The sequence below is a fragment of the Geospiza fortis genome, unplaced genomic scaffold (genome assembly GCF_000277835.1).
Source record: "Geospiza fortis unplaced genomic scaffold, GeoFor_1.0 scaffold400, whole genome shotgun sequence".
Classification (NCBI taxonomy): domain Eukaryota; kingdom Metazoa; phylum Chordata; class Aves; order Passeriformes; family Thraupidae; genus Geospiza; species Geospiza fortis.
In genome coordinates this window covers 330,636-345,031 of record NW_005054637.1, presented here as the reverse complement: position 1 = coordinate 345,031, position 14,396 = coordinate 330,636, and the positions used below count along the sequence as shown (strand labels likewise).

The following is a 14,396-nucleotide window of genomic DNA, read 5'->3' as shown; positions in this document are numbered from 1 at the left end:
AAAAAAAAAAAAAAAAAAAAAAAACCCCCCCCCCCCCCAAAAAACCAAAAGCAAAAACAAACAAAAACCCCCGAAAAATAATTATTTCCCATAAAGTGGCTTAGTAATCTCTAGAAAACAATTGCTAATTTCTGTCAAAACCTGTTGCTCAAAATAACCAGTCCAAACAACACATTAAAATCGGGATTAAAAAAATTTCCAAGGCTTTTTGTAAGTCTAGGGCATCAGAGTGGCTTTAATTTGTGTCCTGATGGAGGAACCTTCCCTGCCATCCTTGGTGCTTTTGGGAACATGGAACAAAACAAAGCTGCTCCTGCACTCAGAGCCCTGAGCCAGGACCAAGGCAGGAGGCTCAGGAAAAGAAAAAAGCCAGGAATGAGGAAACCTTCCCCAGAGATGGGAATGTTGGTTCAGGAACATTGGAAAATTAGAGCTAATTAATACTCACATCAGAAAGCTATTTGTGCCACTCCCAACCAGTGAGATATCCACAGACAACCCAACTAGGCAGATAAAAATGACATTTTATTTTGTGAAGAACACTTGAAAAATAAAGAAGAGAGCTCTTCCAGGCTTTGCAAGTAACCATCAGAACCCACAGAGTGACCAAGACTCCGTTTTCAAAAGGTGTTTCCTCTCCCCAGCCCTGTTTTCCATGAACTCTCTCATTGTGGAACGGCCCACAAGAGTTTCAAGGAAGAAAACAAAAAAATGCATTTTTTGAGCCAACATTAGAAATAATCCAAGATTGGTTCAGTGCAGGTGCTGCTACATTACACTTGAACAAAGGCACAAAATTCCCACTTGGAATTTGCATTTCAATTTCTCCAAACTTGGTGTTCTCGGGGAGAGACCAGAGTTATTCAAGAGGGGAAGGCTGAGCTCAGTCCAGCTCTCCAGCAGGAACCAGAGGGACTGAAGGGGCAGCAAATAAATCCAACGGGCTGGAACCATGTGGGAACACAAACCTTTGGAATCAGCACCTCTGATCCCTGCTGTAAAGCCAGGCTCCCAAGAACACCTGATATGGAAAGAAGGCGACACAAATGAAGATGGGAAAACATCCACTGCCCTCCCCACTGGCAGCAAATGTATCCATGAAACTGGGATTTCAGGAGCCAAGTCAGTGAGGACATTAAACAGCCCCTTCTGCAAAGCATCAGCCCCAAAAAGCACAGGAGCACCTGCTGAATTCTAAAGATATGCACAGAAATAAATAATAATTGTGTGTTTCATGGTGCTTTTCACTTCTTTTGTTTTGCTGCTAGCAGAGTGTCAGTTTTTATCTTTATGCTGTCTGAAATACCAGAGTAGTGTTAACCTATGAAAGGTACATGAAAAATCTCAGCCAAAATTTGAGGAATCTGCTCAACTGGCAGCTCCTCTTACATACAGCAAATAGGTCAAATATTTACTGCAGCCCCCAAAAGCAAACTTGTGTTTTGTCCTGTCACTGTCACAGATTTCATTCAGGATAATCACGCTCACTCTGGAGTTAATACTTCAGAGCCTTTGACCTGGAGCTCAGTGAGCTGCTCAAAGTCAGCTCAGGACACCAAGAGAAACAGGTTCTCCAATGTAACAGAGGATCAGAACAGCTAGGAAGGTGGGAAATGAAAAGGAGCACTGAAAATAAATGCAAGCCTTTTTCCTGAGTACGGTAAAACCCACTGAAGATCAAACATTGGATCTGTCCATTTTTTCCCAAACGTTTTGCTTGTTAATGAAGTTCAGGGACAACAAAAATGCCCTAGAAATTGCAAAATGAAGTTTATGGGCAACAAAACAAACCCCAGAGACTTCAAAAATCTAAGATTATGTCCCTGTTGTTCCATATCATAAGATGTCTCCAGGTTTTACATCTTGGCAGATCCTGGACTTGTTCTTTTTGGGCCAATTTCCTACATTCTGCTCAGAGATTTCCACGCTGCCTTCATTCTTAGGGCTGACTCCAGCTCCTACAGACTTTAGAGATAAAGAGAGAAAAGCAAATTCTGGTATCAGCAGCAACTTCAGTGATCAGAGATGGGAAACAATTCTAAAAAGAGATGATTATGACTGCATTAGATCTCAGTAGTGATGGTGCAGGAGGTCAGATCTGACCCAACAAAGCATTTTGGGTGGTTAGAAAAGAGTCACTGAGGGGTTAGACAATATATTAATCCTTTTCCTCCTCCATAAAGTGCATTTACTCAGCCTGAGAGTAAGTACCACACTGAGAAAGGGACCTTAAAGCACTTCCCCAAGAGAGAGCAGAAGAAAATCAGAGTTATCCTGAATCCTACAGCCAGTTTGTGCCTCAGGGATCCTCGAAGACGCTTTGGGAGAGCCCCTCTTGCTGCTGGAGCTGCAGGCCAGGTTAGCACAGGGTGGTGTGGGCAGAGCAGCTCCTGGTGCTATCTGAAAACGCCCACGTTGATGGAAAGAGCCACTTCAGGCTTGCGGGGCTTGGCGGGGAGCTTCTCCTCGGGGAACAGGGGATCCTGGGCACGCTCCTGGCGGCTGGAAAACACAAATAACCCGGGTAATGCTCAGTGCTGGGCCTCAGCAGGGTGAGCCTGGCCTTACTCAGAGCTCCAGGGAGCTGTGGAAACAGCCTGGGCCAGGCCAGGCCAGCCAAGGGTTCCTTTTCATCTCCACAGCGTGCTGCTCCAGGAGGGAAAACCACGAGGCTCAGTGGAGGAACACTGAGAGCCAGGAGTTTGAATTATCCAAGTGTTCCCTGCAGGATTACTGGAATTGTGTGCTCTGACAGCACCCAGCTACTGCTGGCCTCCAAAATTAGCCAATTAGGCTCAATCATGTCGCCATGATATTTTCTGAAAAATCCCTTTGCCAGGATTTTTTTTCTCCTGAGAAGCCTCAGAGGAAAAGAAAAACAATAATTATCTGCTGCTGTGGAATGCAACAGGTGCATCTTTGATTGGTCCATGTGGTTGTTTCTAACTAATGGCCAATCACAGCCCAGCTGGCTTGGACTCTGAGAGTCACCAGCTTCTGTTATTCGTTCCTTTCTATTCCTTGCTAGCCTTCTGATGAAATCCTTTCTTCTATTCTTTTAGTGTAGTTTTAATATATCATTTTATTATAATATATATCATAAAATAATAAATCAGCCCTCTGAAACATGGAGTCAAGATTCTCATCTCTTCCCTTGTCTTGGGACCCCTGTGAACACCACCACAGAATCATGGAATGGTTTGGATTTCAGGGGACCTTAAGGACCACCCAGTGCCACTCCCTGCCATGGGCAGGGACACCTTCCACTATCTCAGTTGCTCCAAACCCCGTCCAACCTGGCTGTGGACACTTCCAAGGATGGGGCAGCCACAGCTCCTCTGAAAAGCAGCAAACAATTTGCATATTTCTAAAGAAAAATGAAATCAAATGCTCACTACCTTCTCCTCTTTTCCAGAGCCAGCTGCCTTTGTTTCTCTTTCCCAATGTCATCCCTGACAGTGCTGAAGTCCTTGGTGTCATCGAGGAGAAGGTTCTGTTACAAAAAAGGATTGGAGAGATCAAAGTCAGAAGGTAAAACTATTTCCTAGCTGACACAATAAATTCCCAGATAGTTTCTTCTGAGTAGTTTTGCAGTGATTAATTTCAAGTTCATTAGAATTGCAATGGTTTGAGTTGGAAGGGATTTAAGGATGATCCAGTTCCACCCCTGCCATGGGCAGGGACACCTTCCACTATATCCCAGGTTGCTCCAAGCCCCACCCAACCTGACCAGGAACAGTTCCAGGGATGGATTTCTTCCAATAGGCTAAAACAGCAGGACAGGACATCACATTTTTCTCCTGCTGCTCTAAAACCCAGCCAGAATGTTCTTTCCTTCCAACTAAGCCTGATTGCTAGCTGAGAGCTCAGTGCTGGGTAATTCCTTTTCACACCATGAAACAGAACTGTCATAGTTCAGTAATCCATAATATGTAACAGTTTGTGTCGATAATGTGATTTGGAAAGGGCACTTCCTTGGATTTTAATCACAATTTGAAAAAAAAAAAACCAAAAAATGAGGGCAAGAAAAAAGATCCAGGAGAAAAATGAAAAGCAGCAGCAAGAAATTTCTTATCAACACAATGCAGTGTCCAAACCCACATCTCAGTACTCCCAGAAATGCAGCAGGATGAGAGAAAACCAGGATAAAATGAAGACACTGCAAAGGGGACATTGCCTGAACCTGATCCTCATGCAACAATTAAATCCAGGGAAATTTACCTTCACCCCAATGATGTCTCCATCCTTCAGGTGGTAAGGTGCTGACTGCAAACTCGCCTGCTTTTTCCTCCTTTTCCTCTTGGAGATTTGCTGTGTCTGAACAGAATCAAAGCAGAAGAGTTTGGAATTCTCCTTAAATTCAATCCCCAAGGAACTGCAGCTCAAACCAACACTCCTTTCCAACAACTGTTGGATTCTGTCACTCCAGCTCTTACCCAGCTAGATATTGGCAGCCACTCAAATCTCTCAGGGAAGTATTTGGCTATTTCAATTTTATCTGCAGGGAGACAATAGTGAGAAGCCACTCTCTGCCTCAGAGCCCAGGTTGTGCATTCCTTGGAGATATCCCACACCAAATCCCGGGAGGTGGAGTAGTCCCTCTCTCCTGGTATTCCCATCTGGACTCGCAGCAGCAGCTCGTGGGGGCTGGCAGCAGGGTGAGAGAATGGAAATTCTTGTGAGCCATGCTTTCAGAATTCCTAGCTTTTTCCCCCCACTCCTGCCCTCCCTCACTTTGTTTGTGGAAAACAATAAACAACTTCCAAGGTTTTCCCACATCCTGAGAGCCCTGAAGTCAAAAGCTGCTCAGTGAAGGCTTTGCTCAAATGCAGAGCTGTAAGAAACAAGAGAAATAAAGACCTCGAGCTCTTACCCCAAATTCTCTTCTTCTTGCAAGGGCTCTATGCAGATTTCCACTCTGGCACCCAGCCTGTAGTCACTGAAAACAGAGCAGAGATTGTCCACATGGCTCAGGAGCTGGGCTGGGACAGCTGGGGGTGCAAGGAGACCTCAGAGCCCCTTGCAGGGCCTGAAGGGGCTCCAGGAGAGCTGGAGAGGGACTGGGAACTAGGGATGGAGGGACAGGACACAGGGAATGGCTGCCACTGCCAGAGGGCAGGGATGGATGGGAGATTGGGAATTAGGAATTGTTCCCTGGGAGGGTGGGCAGGCCCTGGCACTGCCCAGAGCAGCTGTGGCTGCCCCTGGATCCCTGGCAGTGCCCAAGGCCAGGTTGGACACTGGGGCTTGGAACAGCCTGGAACTGTGGAAAGTGTCCCTGCCCATGGGACTGCTGATCTTTAGGATCCTTTCCAACCCAGCCTGAGCTGACCAATCTCCCCCAGTCCATCCCACATCCAGCCTGTTGCACATTCCCCAGGGAGCCCACCTGAGTCTCCTCTTGTTGTCCCGTAGGAGCTTCCCGGGGCCTTTGCTGTCCACTGTCCAAGCTCTGAGGAACGAGGGCAGGGGCACAACCTGCTCCTGGCAGCAGGGCAAGGTCAGAGCCTGAAAAAACAGAAATACTTGGTCAATAATTTTAGCAGCCAGTCTCCCTGGAAAAACAGAAACCCATCGGATTAGCTCCCAAAAAAGAGGGCAAGGTATTGAGATTTATTCCACACCAGCTGTTGCTTGTGGCTATGAGCAAAATATTCACTTTTTAACCTCAAAGGGAGTTGGATTCCTCTCCCTCTCAACAATTCTCAACTCAACTTCCATTTCCAAAGTACCCAATTCCTCTTTTTAACCAGAATTTGAACAACTGGGAGGGAATGAGGCTGTTGCAGTCGTTGCCCCAGTCTCCAGCCAAGTGCTGAGCTCCTCTAAGCCCTTCCCAAGGACACAGCACTTCCCATGCTCAGCCAGCTCTCCTTGATCAAGCTGCAAACAGTTCTCCATAGCAGCAGCCTGGCAGAGCCCAAAACTGAAGTCACACCCAAAAAATGGAGCAGAATCAGGTGAGAGATCCTTCCCCATGCAGTTCAAGCAGAACAACCACTGCTTAAACCACACAGAGCCTTTTGGTACGACTGGGTTATACATTTTTGTGGGTTTTGGGTTTATTTTTTTCTTTGGGGTGTTTTGCTTGGTTTGGTTTTTAGTGTATTTAAACCATACAAAGGTCTTGTAGTTTGTGGCCAAACAAAATGAGCCAGACCTTCCTGGCTGGCAAACCTGTGCACCCCAAAGCAACTCCTCATTCATCAGATTCCACATACAGAAACTAAAAAAGATGCAGAAAATTAATACAGGAACAACGTGGAAATGGCAAAGTGGCTTTTTAGGAGGTGCTTGTTATGTGTGTTCTTCCCATGGAGAGATTTTACACTGCAATAAAGACAAAAGCTGCCAGGCAGAGCTTCAGCTGATGTGCAACGAGGCTCCTGCAGGCCAGGACAGGTGACAGGGAGGATGGGGACAGCAGGGACACTAAGGAAGTGTCTGAGCTACATGCTCCAGCTGCCTCTTGGTACTTACCAGTGGCCATGGCATAAACACCATGGCACAACAGACTGGAGACAGGGGAAAAGGAAATAGAAAAGAGCTGTTAATAGAGCTCGAGGCACCACAGCGCTGCTGCTGCTGCTGCACAGTCCAACACAGGAGAACATCTAACCTGCATCTTCAGATCTTCCAGAGAGGCCTCTCCTGCTATCTCTATCCTGCCAGCATAACAGAGATCCAGGCCTGGGTGGGCGGCTCCTGGTGGAGCTTTGGAGGAGGAAGAAACAAATAACAGAAGAGTCAACGTGATTTGTGTAGTCCTGAGAGATAACAGCCACTTCATGGTCACACTTCACTTAGAGAAGGAGCCTGGAGTCCACTTGGAATATCCAGGAATCCCAGACTGGTTTGAGTTGGAAGAGACCATAAAGGTGACCTCATTCCACCCCCCTGCCATGGCCACATCCAGCACACAAAATACACCCCAATAATTTCCAAACTGTTCCCATATACTGCAAATTTCAGAGCTAGGAGCAGTCATTGCCACTGATAAATAGTGTTAGTTATTGGGCAAACCTACTGCAAGCAAAGCTAAATTGCTCTTAGCTCCACTACTGGAATCAGCAGGGGAGGAAGTAAAACTCAGGAAAGGTTTGAGGCAGAAGGAGAAAAATGCAAAGGAAACTTCTGCAAAGGGAGGGGGGTCCTGCCCTGCAGCACAACTCAGCACCAGAGGAATATTACTTTTAATACAAAATGAAAAATCAATTTGTTCCCCATTTTCCAATTCTCTTATTTCCACTTCATTTTCTCCTCCTTCTCAACCCTCACTTGATTTTGCTGCCCTGGCTGGTTTTGGATTTGACCTTCAGGAGAGCAAACACAGTTAAAAACACTGCATTTAAGATCTTTGATACTATGCAAGCTTTACCCATCCTTCCTTTTACAGCTTCCCAAAAAGCAACACAGCCTGAAGGGAATTCATTGTGCCTTCAGGAGTCTGGCATTTGAAACCAATCACATCTGTGCTCATGAAGCAGATGCTTTACACTGCTGCCTAACATTCTAATCTATGTTTGAATTTTCTGAGACTGACAAATAAAGAGCCCCTGCTACAAAATTTAGTGGTGTTTTGAGCAAATCCATCTGAGGAACATCCCTACAACAGGATTATCCAGCACTGATGTCCAAAACTGCATCTGTCTCCTGAGTGGTCCTTTCACCATAACCTTGATGCAACTCATGCAGCCCTTCCCAGGTTTCAGAAGGGTTTTAAGGCTTTGGATTAAAATTTGGGTTTGACTTAAAGAGCAACCACAGATGATTCCTTTCAAAGCCTGGCCAAGCTCACCTGCTGCAGCAGACACCTGCAAAGCCTCCATCTTCCAGGTGATCCCATTCACCTGGTCTTGTGCATTCTCTCCATGTTTCTTATGGCTTGAAGGCTTCAACCACCAGATGGGGATTTTCAGGAAACCCTGGAACAGAAAATACCAGGTGGCTCCTCAAGTGTTGTGTGCAGGCAAGGTGAAATTTCACCTTTAGCACAGGAAGAGAGAAAAGATTTGTTTAAAACTTAAACTTTTGGAATGGGCTGCCCAGGGTGGAGTCAGCACTCCTGGAAGTGTCCAAAGAATGTGTGGATGTGGCAGTGGAGGATGTGATTTAATGGGGAACATGGTGGTGGTGCAAAATTAATGATGCTACAATTTTGAGAAACAACCTCTTCAGGGCCAGGTTGGACAGGGCTTGGAGCAGCCTGGGATAAGTGGGAGGTGTCCCTGCCATGGCAGGGTGGCACTGGATGGGCTTTAAGGTCCCTCCCAACCCAAACCATGGTGGGATTCCAAGTCTCCAGACACTGCCCATTCTCTTTTTACCTTTTCTGGAAGCTTTCCTTCAGTTATAACCAAAGTGTCTCCTCTGCAGACGTTGAGCTCCTTCAGGGTGGCATTCTGCAGGAGGAGAAAGCACAGGATCCCTGTGAGCCCACAGCTGCCTTTCTCCCCAGGGAGCAAAGAACCAGGGGATTAAAACAGGCTCCTCTTACCTCCTGACTCAGTGCTTCCCCTGCTTCGTAGCACCAGTCAATCCTTCTCAAATGCCAGTTGTCACCTACCAAAACCAAAAAAGATACACACAGAAAACGAATCAGTCAATAACACCAGTGTGGGAAAATATTACAAAACTCTTAACAAGTGTCAAGGGTCCTTTTTCTTTTGTTCTTTATTTTTATTTGCTATCTAAACACAACTCTGGCTAAATGAATTATCATTTTCATCTTCCCCAGATCTTTTGCTGTATGAAAAGAATCTTTTATTTGCACAGATCTCCCTTCCTCACCTATCTAATTATTTTCCCTGGTTTCAGAGGAGAGAAGGAATTCTCATGTGTCAAATTATCACTTGAATCTATGGCAAGCTCTTTAAAAAAAACCCACTATATTATAAAAACTTCATGTTTAGAATTCTTTCCCCTCCTCCCATTACAATGACACAGATCAATGAAAAAACTTACACAGTTTAGGGTAGGAAAAGCTGTCTTAAAAATATTTAAAATTCCTTTAAAAAAATGTAAATAACAACACAACTAACCTGATAATCCTGATTTCTCCAGCATTAAATTGAGACACTGAAAGAAGACACACAGGATAAGAGTTGTGTCAATGCTGAGGCTGGGAAATAAATTTTTCAGTAAACCTATGTTAGAATTTTCTGACATCAAGAATGATTGATTGCTGGTCAATTATTAAAATATAAATTAAATATAATATTATATATATTTATATATTATATAGATGTAAATATAATAAATAAAAACATATTATATATTATGTATCTAATATATTAGATATATAATATATATAAAATATAATTAGATAGACAAGATGTACTTGGGCTATATATTAAACCCTTCATGGATGAGATGGTTTTCAGGCAAAAAATTCACCACACCAGCTGAGCCAGCTTTCCCAAGCTGGTAAAAAATTAAACTTGTGCCATCAGTTTGTGCCTTTACTCGAAACATTTCTGCCCCAGAATTTGCAGATGCACCTTAAAAAAAAAATCTATAAGCTGCAAATTCAACACTGGACTGGTAGCACCAGAGTTTCCTTCACTCTGTGCATGGCTCTTCCCAGCTCCTCTGCCTCCAGGTCTGTGCAAGGAATGCTGTCCAGGAGCTTGGGAGCAGCCAGCCTTACCTCTCTGACAGAGGCAGTCTCCTCCACAACTATCTCCATCTCAGGGCTGCAGCTTTGGTCACTCCCAACCATGAAGTACAGGAAGAGCTGAAAATCCAAAAGCAAACCACCAGAATAAATATGGAAGTGTAGGAACAATTCCTGTGGCAAGAACGTCATCAAAAATGACATTCACACTAAAATGGCACAAAAAGCAAAGATAGTAGTGTTATGGCCATCAGCAGATCCTCATTAGCCATGCCTGGTCTCTAGGAATGCACAACCACTCCTTCCCCTGCAGATCAAGGCCAGGTTGGACAGGGCTTGGAGCATCCTGGGATAGTGCAAGGTGTCCCTGCCCATGGCAGGGGGTGGAATTGGCTGTTTTAAGGTCCCTTCCAACCCAAACCATTCTGGGATCCTGTGATATTTACAACTTGCACGTTCCAAGAGCAACATTCCCCCTTTTTTTCCTTCATTCTCTTTAGGAGAGTCCCTGCACCAGGCTCCTCCCATCCCACCCTGCTGTACCTGAGTGGAAGTTGGAGCTTTCCCACGGCACAGCCCCAGCAAGCTTCCCATCTTCAGCTCTGCCTCCTTGACTGTGTAATCCTCAGGCACTTCAGGGAGGACAAACAAAAACATCAATTTTATCATCCTCAGAGCAAGCTAAAACCCTTCAGTGCTCTCCTGAGAGCTTGCTTAGCCCTGACAGCAGATCTGTGAGTGTCCTATGAGGAGAACAAAAGCATGGAGATCTCCCAGAGCCCATCAGGAACACAGGTGGATTAGGAATGGAAGCAATAAAACCAAGCTGAAGATTCAGTTTAACCCCTATCTTTGTACTGGTACTGTTAATTAACTTTAAAACTGGAAAAAAAAACCCAAACAAACACACAAGTGGTTCAGTTAAGCCTGGGAATCAGTGGAGTTATGTGTGGGTAACTTCTCCCAGGAAAGGACAAACAAAGCCTCAAAACCTCCCCAGTGAATTCCTTACAGAACAGTGATTCAATAAATCAATTTACCTGGAGACAGGAGTTTCCCATTGCCACCAATGGGTCTAAGACAGCTCTCGTTTGCTGCAGCAAAAAGGGCAGGAAAGAGAGAAGTATTAAGTAATTAAAACAGGAATGAAATAGGAATTTAGCTCAGAATTTCACACAAGTAACACCTTTAAGATTAATTATAACAGCTTTATCTCAGAGGTCTCCCTCAGTGACATAAAAAATAACTGGAGAGAGACTCCCTGAGACTCCAGCAACAGTCTCAGCTTTTATTCTTTCACTGAAAGGAAAATCCTACCACTAAACCTGCTCAAAAGCCAGTAAATTACAGCATTATCAAACTGATAAGGCAGCTGAACACTTACCCAGCTCCTCCTCCAGCTGAAGCTCCCGGATGGCTTTCATCTTGATATCTGCCATCACCTAAAAGGCAGGGACATTAAAAGGGATATGAACACCTCCAGCCTGGAATGCCACCACCACCCCTGCTTGCTCGAGTGCCAGTGGACAAAGATAATCCTTCCTTTCTCTTCTAACTCTGGCTACTGACACCATCTCAAACTTCCATTTACAGGGTGGCCCAAAGAGAAAGGTGTTTGACACTAAAACACTGCACTGGTTTAAGCTACCTGCAAATACCCCAGGGATTGTAACTCTGAGGTCAACACTAATTTCAGCAGGGAAAAGCTTCATCCCTGAGGCTACATGGAATGAGCTGGGCCAAGAGCAGGGGCCAAGCTGTTCAGGAAAGCAGAGTCCTTACTGTTTCAATGGTGGCAGTGATTTTAACGTGTTTCTGCTCCTCTTCCCCCCCACAAAAGTTTTTCACTTGGAGCCAGCTGATGTCATAGGTGAAGGCAGTCAAATTCCCACTTGCCACGTTGACAAAGCTGTGGGAAATCAGCAGTGCAAAGACAGTCAGAGACAGGAAAACTAAACATTAGCAGGGCTACATCACTCACCAGCACAGCTCCCAGATAAACCAACGGTGCCAAAGTTGTTCATAGTGATGGCATCTCGCACAGCAGAGGCCTCAGGGGGCACAGAGTGCCATGAGACCACAAATATGCCCCTGGCAACTTTGGATTCACTGAGCATGAGTTGTTCCCACCAGGTTTTTCCCCCTTTACAAGGGTTAAATCAAAGGTTGTGACTGGTGTTGCATTGTGAGGGCAAGAAAAATCTAACAGCTGATAAATAACTGGTCTCCAAAACTTAAGATGAAAATACTTGTATTTGTAAGCTCAAAGTGATAATTAGTTACAAGAATATATATATATATATATATATAGTATAATTTCAACTAAAGTATAATTTGAACTAAAAGGTTTTGCCAAAATTGCTTTTTTGTTCCATTACAATCATAACCAAAAACGTTACCTCTGGTCATGGCTGTCTAAGATCAGCACAGAGCAGCCGTCCCTGAGCCCCACACTTCGGACTGTTTCCTTCATGTCCTCCTCACGGAAAACTTCCCAGTTCTTGGCTTCTGGGTCTGCTCCTGAGCCGTTTTTGAGGATGATGCCCCCGGCTGGAGCCAGGGCAGAGTGCAGCTGTGCCAGGCTGGTGCTGCAGGAGCAGACGTGCTGGGCCTCGCTGAAGTGCTGCCCCTTGCCGCCCTCGTTGTGCTCGGCCAAGCGAAGCACGTTGAGCACCACGGGCTCGTGCTCAGGGCCCGTCAGCACCTTCGTGCCTCCAACCTGAGGGAAAGCAGCAAGGAATGACAGCTTTGGGGGGAGCTGATCCAGAAAATACAGGGGAGACTAGGCAGGGAGAAAATTGAGGCCAAACTGGATGCTCTCCTCTCACAAACCAACCTCCTCGGAGCAAATTCGTACTGAACAAACAACCCACGGGTGTTGGGAGAGAAGGAAAAATGTTATCCAGAGCAGCTGTGGCTGCCCCTGGATCCCTGCAAGTGCCCAAGGCCAGGCTGGCCAGGGCTTGAAGCAGCCTGGGATAGTGGAAGGTGTCCCTGTCCATGGCAGGGAGTGGAATGAGATCCTGAAGTCCCTTCCCAAACCATTCCATGGTAAGCAGCTGGGAAACCAGTGGACCCTTGGCAAAATCTAGGACACAGCAATTTAGCCCCTCAGGACATTAAAGAATTACCCAAATGTGACTGAACATTGTGACTTTACATTTTAAAAGCTTGATCTTTCTGATATTCAACCTAAATTCAACCTAAGCTCCTTGCTGAAGAAAATTTAATGACATAAAAGCTCCAATAGAAAAAACGATACCAAAAATAAAACCAAGACAAAACCAACTCTGTTACTACATGTTTGGGTGGTTTTGTTTAGTTTGGGGTCTTTTTTTTTGTTTTGAGAAAGTCAATATCAAATGGATAGTCTTACAATAAAAATAATTTTAAAGTAGCATTTTATTCCACTAGAAAGACAGAATAAAATGCTGTGCTTCACAACCACTTCCAGGTTAAGCAGAAGCCTTAATATCAAAAGGAAGATGGAAAACTACAAAAGCAGCACAGATTTCCAGGAGACCTTGCACAGTCTTATCTCTTCAGAGCTGACAAGGAAGGAAGTGCTTGGTTCCTTTACCTCTTTCCCATTCCAGACAAAGATGTCTGCTCCATCAGCCAGCCCAATGCCATCCAGGGTCAGCTCATCTCCTAAAAAACAGGAGCAAATCATCAAGTTCTTGCTCCCCACAAAACACACAAACAGGATCAGCAAGTTTTTAAAAATCACTACATTTAAAAACTGTACAGGCATGGGGATGAATACTTAGAGCAGCTCTGGGTGTCTCTCTATTTTGATGTCAACACTGTGGAGAGTTGGGTTATATTCTGGTTCAACAGTGATTTTCTGAAGCTGACCACAGAGAACATAACATTTGAAAGTTACTGAATAAGTTGTTACAGACTGCCACTTAGAATTGCCTAACAAAGCAAAGCTGGAGACAAAAATGACAGTTTGAAAAACTGATGTACCCTTAATAAATTAATGAACTCTTCATGTGAGCATTTCCCTCTACAAAATTCCTACTTCAGCTGAGTCTAACCTACATTTTCCTTTGATGTCACCCTGGCTCCTCTCTTCTATCCTCTCCTCCACCTATTAGGCCAATCCTATGAAAGCAAACATCCACAAGCAAATCAAGGGCAAGACACAGACTGATACATTCTTGTCAGCAAATGTGCTTAGCTTGCTTGAGATCTGCATTCCACAACAAAGATTTCACAGCAAAGTCTCAAAAGCATTCATTCCACTAGTAAGAGTGAAATAAGTAATTTAAATCATTAAACATGAGTTTGAGCTGGAAGAGTGTTCAGTAATACACATCTCCAGGATGGCTTACAGATGAAATCTTTGATGGCTGCAGGAATTCAAATACAGCAATAGCATGGGGGCCTGGCATGCAGTGCTCTTACCATCAAGCACCTGGTACAGATGTAATCCTGCTGGTAAAGGCTTGGCCATGCTGAGAACCATGTCCCCTTCCCAAGACTCCAACATCTAGTTGGGAAAAATAACCAGAAAAATCATGTCAAATAACAGTGAGCAGTAACTCACAGCACTCACAATAATGACAATCTGCTGAAAGCTGCCACAGCCTGGCTCCCAAGCTCACTTGGTGGCACTTAATTGGTGACTCTTTGAAAAGACAATGACAACTCTGTCACAAAATGAAATATTAAGGCTGGAGTTCTGCAGTGTCAATCCATGGCCATGCACATGCTGCCCAAATAGAATAAATTAGCTGATGAGAACTTTGAAGTCTCCACACTTAAAATTCCA

General features: G+C 44.8%; 1 protein-coding gene across 1 annotated transcript in view; it reads right to left on the bottom strand.

Moving 5' to 3' along the window:
• Window positions 1-504: 504 nt before the first annotated feature.
• The window catches only part of USP40 (ubiquitin specific peptidase 40), a 23,167-nt gene continuing 9,275 nt past the window's right edge, over window positions 505-14,396 (bottom strand). Inside the window, exons 13-31 of the mRNA XM_005430454.3 lie at window positions 14,030-14,114; window positions 13,197-13,267; window positions 12,016-12,335; window positions 11,399-11,525; window positions 11,001-11,058; window positions 10,657-10,710; window positions 10,160-10,248; window positions 9,650-9,736; window positions 9,042-9,078; window positions 8,498-8,562; window positions 8,328-8,402; window positions 7,799-7,925; window positions 6,620-6,714; window positions 5,390-5,508; window positions 4,874-4,939; window positions 4,437-4,647; window positions 4,222-4,317; window positions 3,399-3,493; window positions 505-2,502 (exon numbers count right to left, since the gene is read on the bottom strand). Of these exons, the coding sequence (XP_005430511.1) occupies window positions 2,397-2,502; window positions 3,399-3,493; window positions 4,222-4,317; window positions 4,437-4,647; window positions 4,874-4,939; window positions 5,390-5,508; window positions 6,620-6,714; window positions 7,799-7,925; window positions 8,328-8,402; window positions 8,498-8,562; window positions 9,042-9,078; window positions 9,650-9,736; window positions 10,160-10,248; window positions 10,657-10,710; window positions 11,001-11,058; window positions 11,399-11,525; window positions 12,016-12,335; window positions 13,197-13,267; window positions 14,030-14,114 (1,983 nt within the window). The 3' untranslated portion in view covers window positions 505-2,396. The remainder of the gene's footprint in view (window positions 2,503-3,398; window positions 3,494-4,221; window positions 4,318-4,436; window positions 4,648-4,873; window positions 4,940-5,389; window positions 5,509-6,619; window positions 6,715-7,798; window positions 7,926-8,327; window positions 8,403-8,497; window positions 8,563-9,041; window positions 9,079-9,649; window positions 9,737-10,159; window positions 10,249-10,656; window positions 10,711-11,000; window positions 11,059-11,398; window positions 11,526-12,015; window positions 12,336-13,196; window positions 13,268-14,029; window positions 14,115-14,396) is intronic.